Here is a 6,437-nt window from a genome sequence, read left to right as displayed (position 1 = left end):
GCTTCATTATGCTGTACACCAGAGACCGACACAACATTGGAAACTGGCTATACTTCAATAAAAATATATATTTTTAAAATACCACCATTCCTTCCTCCTTGGGCTGGACAGGAAGGTGGAGGGTACACGTTGCCTGTGTACCTGCTCGTGTGCGTGGAGGGCTGCATCTCAAGAGGATGAATAAATCTCCCTGGTCACTGAAAATAGCCTGAATAAGAAGTTATCGCAGGCAATGAAATCAAGCAATATTGCAAAGTGAAATAAACCAAGAAATGTGGGTACCTCTTCTAAGAAACACTCCATACACCATGATGTCTACCACCAATGTACACATACCATGATGAACAGAGGTCATGTTAATTTATTGTACAGGATTAGCAGTCTGGGAGCCTGCTTTTAGTCATTCCTGCAAGAATTAGCTTGTGATTTTAGGAATTTACTTAGTGTGTTTCCTGGCTTCCTCATTTATAAAACAGAGGTATAAAAGGCATACAACATACATTTGTGAGATGAATACGGTAGGTGAAAACATTCTGGAAACTGCAAAATCCAAAACAATGAAAATAATTATTCACAGGCAGTTAATTCTGGGCAGAGGACATTCTCTGTTTTTGGGGTCTTTTTAAAACAAGAATAAAGAATCATTTGGTGAACAAAAATCACCTGTCTCTTCCCACGAGGTATTTGAAAGAGCAAGAAACCTCAGTGCTGGATTTCTTAAGAGGCAGAATCTTCAAATCAATCAACTAAACCGACATGATGACAATGATTATTTCAGTTATACTGAACTGTTAACAAAAAAAAAGTACATAGGGACTTGTCTCCAGCTATAAGTAGCTTATAGCAGACCCCCGCTTCTGGGTAGAAAAGCAGATTTTAAACACATATACACACACACCACCTGTTAGAAGGCATCAGACAGCTTGCCAAGGCAGCTAAGAATTCCATGCTTTTGCTGCAGCCAAGAATTCCATGCTTTTGTTTATCATTGTTGTACAGAGGCTAGAAGCCAAAGAGAGGACACAAGAAGGGCGCCGGCAGAGATCCTGGCAACCTCACAGAACTAGAGACAACAGAATAGTGTTTGAGCTGGAAAGGCAGCCAGGACCTGGAGCCCAGGATCCCAGAAAGAAAGGACAGAGAAGGAAGCCTGACACGCAGCACTGACTTTTCACTCACGGTATCTATTCAGGAAGATGTTTAGGGCAAGACACTAATTTTCCAAGCAGAACGTGGCTAAAAACAGAACAACCCTTAAAAGAGAAAAACACCGTGGCAGTCAGTTGGTATCCTTGGAAAACTACTTTTTAGGAAGGGGGGGGGGGACCAGGAGATGGAGTCTTAAAAAGACTGCATACCAGCCTGATTGCGTTTGGTCCTAATTGAAGTAAGGTGACCTTCCCCTCTGCTGCCTGCCGGAATACCTTCTGGAATCCTCTCCAGAGGAAGAGGCACGACGTCTACAATTTTTTAAACATAATGTCTGGCCTTCACTCAAAGTTTACCGGTCACACCAAGAAACAGACAATAGAAACAAGTCCACAGGTGATCTGACACTGGCGTTGTTTGACACAGACTTTAAAGTAACCGTGATTAAGACATACAAAACTGATGACAAGAATTACACCAAAGAACTGGAATCTGTAAAAACAAGTCAAACAGAACTGAAAATACAATAAACGAAATAAAGAGCTCAATATATGGGCTTAACAGCAAATGTAGACAAAGGTAATGAAAAGATTAATAAGGTGAAATGTAATTTTATAGCAAAAGTGAATGGTCACCGTCCTAAATAAGTTACAGGTACCCCAACTTGCTTTAAATAACGATGAATTTGCTTCGCTGCTGTTTGTCTTAAACAGACAGCCTATTTTATAGGTAAAGCAGCACCCGGAATTTTGAATTAGAAGACTTGGGTTTAGGTCACAGTGTCTTCCTACTAGGTGAGTGAATTTGGTAAAGCCAGTTAACATCTCTAAACCTGTCTCTTCCCTTGTAGGATATATCTAGGTTAAGAGGGGGGAAAAAAGGGTATAATATCAAACTGTTCTATAAACACTGTACTCATGGCATAAGCTACTAGTGGTTCTGAATGTCCATTTTTCTTTTCTTCCTGGGCACACAGCCCAGGTAGAGACTACATTTCTGAGTATTCCTAGTATGCTCTGAGGAATATGCTCAGTTCAGCTTAACAGGACGGGCGCAGAAGGGATTTTCCCAGTCACCCTTCACTTAAGACCTTCTGCTTGGCCAGCACTTTGGTTCTTTCCTCTTCCAGCAGCTTGCAACGCAGATGCAGCGGTGACCTGGTACAGACCGTTCATGCACCACAGCAGCCTAGGGGATGCTGAACCTGGGACCCTGAATCTCTCAGGGTGCACACGCCTTAGCAGCTCACACTGGCCAGACCGCTGAGCAAGAGACAGGGTTCCGGCTAACGCAGGCCATTGGATATGAACATCTCTTGGCTATAGCAGCTTCACCCCAGCTACTGCAGTGCAGAACAAATGTGAATTACCTACGAAAGACAACAAAATTAAATTTTAGCAAAACTACTGTTATTCTACCTACAAACACATATGCAGAAAACTCCCCATGGTGCACCTTTGAGAAATGAGAATAACATGAAAAACCTCCCCCCCACCCAAAATGCTTCTGCTTTAAATGCCTCCAGAGAAAAGCAGCATTAAAAAAAATGAGTGTATTTATGTGGAAGTTGACGTCAGAAGCTGCTAGAGAAGACTGAAGCAGAAGGCATATTTCAAATTAGGAAGGAATAAATAACGAGTGAAGGAAAGCAGCAGCTGTAGTCCAAGAATTTGAGAAGGTGGGCTGGAGAGCAGGTAATAAATGAGAACCTTAAAAAAGCATCCCGGAGTCACTAAAGGACTGTTGGAAAGTGTTCGTTTGTATTTGGGTTTCTGCAGTGAAGATGTGCATCTATATGAAGGCGGAGGGAAGGAAATGAGTAGAGCTGAACTAGCAAAGAGGCCAGCAAAGCCACAGGCTCGGGAAGGGAGTACCTCCAAGGCCTCAGAACCCGAGCTCAAAGAAACCAGTCAAACTATCCTCGGATTGATCTTCACTCTCAGCACCCAGGACTTTGGGAGTTGTTACCGCAAGGGGTCCAGCAGGGGCAGTGACAACTAAGCTTGGCTGAAGAAACGTCTGCTAACAGTGAGCAACCCCTGGAAGCCACGCCCACACTGGTTCCACTGCAGCCCTGAGCCTCCACATCCGCTTGCACAGAAGTCAGGGGGCGACAACTGAGTACTTTAAAAGCCAAAACTCACAAGACACAGGGTCAGTGCTGACAGGTGGAACCACACACCCCATGTAGGCTTCCTACTTGTTTTGCTCAAACCACAGAAAACACACTCTTCTGGTACTTGTGACAGTGAAGGTCTCCCCAGCTAGTCTTTTGAGTGGACCCCGAGGGAAAGTGGGAAGTGGTGGGGGGCAGGCCCGTACATGTCAGGGGGACCTGCCCACATGGAGCGAGAACTAAGAATGACTTTCTTATCGGCTGAGTGAGCATCAATCAACTGAAACCTTTTTTCCTCTTTTTAATGCTTTAATAACAGAAACATGGACAGAGCCTGTGACTACAAGGAAATAGTCAATGAAGAGGAAGACACTAGAAAAAATGTGACATGTGAAGAAATAATCGTCAAGTCTGGCGTCCGTATTTTTAAAAACCACACGGCGAATGCAGAGATGGTGCAAATACTTTTAATTTTATCATTTCCTCACAACAAATTCATGACGAAATGCCAGGCTGTGGGCAGTTCCACAGGACACACATGTGTTCAGCTTGTCCTCTTCCTTCCTCTCGTACTTCGGCGTTTCCTCCTCTTCTTCCCAAACACAGACCTGGCGGTGACCAGCACGCGCGGTGCCGGCTCTCCGTCGTCCTCACTGGAGCTGCTGGTGGTCCCAGGGGCTGGCCGCCCCGAGTCCTGCACCTCTGAAGGGCCGACTTTCGACTTCCCGGCTGCTGTGCCCCTGGGCGCGTTCATCAAAGAGAAAGCTTCCCCGTCCTCACCTGAAGACGCATCAGATGACTGCGAGAGGTAGGCCTCCCCCAGAAACCCCCCGCAGGGCTTGTCCCATTTAGAACCCAGCAGCCTCTTTCTTTTGGGGCTGGATGCCTCTTCCCGTCCACCTGCCGAGCTTCTCTTCAGGGTCTCCCCTTTCTCCCCATCAGGGGACTCAGCCTCCCTCTCCAAGGCGACGGACAACGCTTCTATTTCACTGGCTGCTGCCTCCCGTTCTTTTCGCAGTATGCACGTCACGGCGCGGTTCAGCCTCTGGCTCTTAATGCCCTTGGCCTCTTGATGCTCCTGCTGAGCTAATCTAAAGAAAGAATCGATTCGGAGCTGCGTCTAAAAAAATGAAATAAAATAATGATAAATCAGACGAGTGAGTAAACTTTCTAAAGCAAATCAAAGAGTTCCACCTTGATTACTGGCACTGGGTGACTCTTTCAGAAGATACTAATTCATTCTCTTTCAAAAGCCACTCTCTCCTAAATGAATTACTGACAGTAAATTTTACTTTCGCGATCACACTTAAAACAGGACTTGCACCACTTCTGTTAACTGAGTCCTCTGTCCACAGAGCAAAAGACACATCATCATACAACACCTTTAGGAGGCAACTTCACAGCATTATACACTAGGAGTCATGAGAAATATTCTTGATTTTTGTTCAGCACATCTACTTTCAGGAAGAAGTTCTTTAAAAACAGTTATATTTGGGGGAGGGTATAGCTCAGTGGTACAGTATGTGCTTAGCATGCATGACGTCTTGGGTTCAATCCCTAGTACTTCTATTTAAAAAAAAAAAGTTACATGTTGGAAAAGTTATAAGCCTGATGTTCATCACAGCATTATATATGAAAACCTGAGAATTCAAGGTCCACTAAGTGAACGGGACCCATTAAGTTAAATCTCTTTGATGAAATGTGATCTGTCCACTTCAAACAATGAAAGCTATGCAGTGCACAGAAAAACCCTTAACGTTAACCAGTGACTGGGGGGGGGGGTTATATCAAATTGCACTTATGTCTGGTAATAAATATATGTGGGAAGGAGGGGAAAAATAAAAGAAAATAAACCTAAATGTTAACATCTGTGTTAGAGGAAGCAAACAACAAGTAATTTTAATTCATTTTTTTTCACTTAATAATTTTGGGGAAGTAAACATATTAACTTCTACAATGAAAAGGGAAAAAGATGTTACAGCAAGATTTATCTGAAACTGAGAAGCAGTCAGTCACTAAGCCAACTGGTTTTCCCTGTCAGCTGGCGTTCAGTGCTTCCAGTACAGAAAACCATCAAACAAACAATAGGAAACTTCCTGGAAAGGTCGTCCGCCTCAGTTTTATATATTTACTTTTTTTCAAAATTAACCCAACCTAGTGGGAAAAGATTTAATTTAAATATAGATCTTGCAGGATGTGGTCTGAATTCTGCTGAGCTGTGTGCCTGCACGCGCGTCGTGTGGGCTGTCTCGGGGTGGGAGGAGGCTTCTGCGTGCACAGGAGCATACTCATGGAGAAGCAAGACGCAGTCACCTACACAGGGGGACTGAGGGCCGTACGAAGGCCTCTTTTCTCCTCAGAAATCTCTCCCATCGATACACCATGACTGAATTTGTACCTTGGATGATTCACGTATAGAATTAAAGAACATTAATACTTGGAGAGACTTAATGATCAGGATTGCTTTGGACTGGGCCCTTAGACTTTTAAAAAAGGAAAATAGCCCTGAAAGGGTAAAATATTTAACCATAAACACCTCAGTGTGCAAACCACTATTAGACTGTTTTCTTCAAAATCAAAATATGAAAGGGTATCAAAGTCCAGCCCTAAGAGTGAAATTGGAGATTGAAGACAAAGTCCAGTTTTCCCATTTTCTGTTTTCCTCTGTTCTCTTATCTAAAGTACAATCATTTAAAAATGTCTATCACATGCCCTAACATAGAAGAGCCACTGGCCTCACAGCCTTCCTGCGTTTACTCTCTGGCCTGAACTTAGGCAAAGAGCTGCCAGGATTACCTGCTGGGCATTCAGTTGCTTTAACACTGGAAACAGAGATTCATCTGTCTTTGTCCTGTTCCAGCCAAAATACCGCTGACAAAACATGCAGGCAGTTAAGACTTATCCATGTTTTTAGAGATATTTAAACAGGTAATAAATAAAAAGGTCCAAAGAACCCACCCTTGATTCCATTCCCCATACCTTCAAAGCTTTTCATATTTATAAAGATTCAAATGATGAAAGAATAACAAAAATTGATACATTGTAACTATCTTTCAATAAAAATAAAAAATAGAAAAAATAAATAGAATAAAAAGAACAAAACTAATCAAATTTCCTGTTCTTTCAGAGTGAACAGTATCTGGTTGTAACTACTAGTGCTCTTCACTGCTTA

The 6,437-nt window shown here is 43.1% G+C and overlaps 1 protein-coding gene across 2 annotated transcripts in view; it reads right to left on the bottom strand.

Annotated features, from left to right (window-relative positions):
• Positions 1-3,718: 3,718 nt before the first annotated feature.
• Positions 3,719-6,437, bottom strand: part of BIVM (basic, immunoglobulin-like variable motif containing) — a 54,984-nt gene continuing 52,265 nt past the window's right edge. For both annotated transcript variants that reach the window (XM_074378512.1, XM_074378501.1), the window contains 2 exons: positions 6,062-6,146; positions 3,719-4,385 (listed from right to left, as the gene is read on the bottom strand). In XM_074378512.1, the coding sequence (XP_074234613.1) occupies positions 3,810-4,385; positions 6,062-6,146 (661 nt within the window). In that variant the 3' untranslated portion in view covers positions 3,719-3,809. The remainder of the gene's footprint in view (positions 4,386-6,061; positions 6,147-6,437) is intronic.

The sequence above is a fragment of the Camelus bactrianus genome, chromosome 14 (genome assembly GCF_048773025.1).
Source record: "Camelus bactrianus isolate YW-2024 breed Bactrian camel chromosome 14, ASM4877302v1, whole genome shotgun sequence".
NCBI classification, from domain to species: domain Eukaryota; kingdom Metazoa; phylum Chordata; class Mammalia; order Artiodactyla; family Camelidae; genus Camelus; species Camelus bactrianus.
Note: the sequence above shows the minus strand (reverse complement) of the source record. Positions and strands in the feature narration are given on the sequence as shown.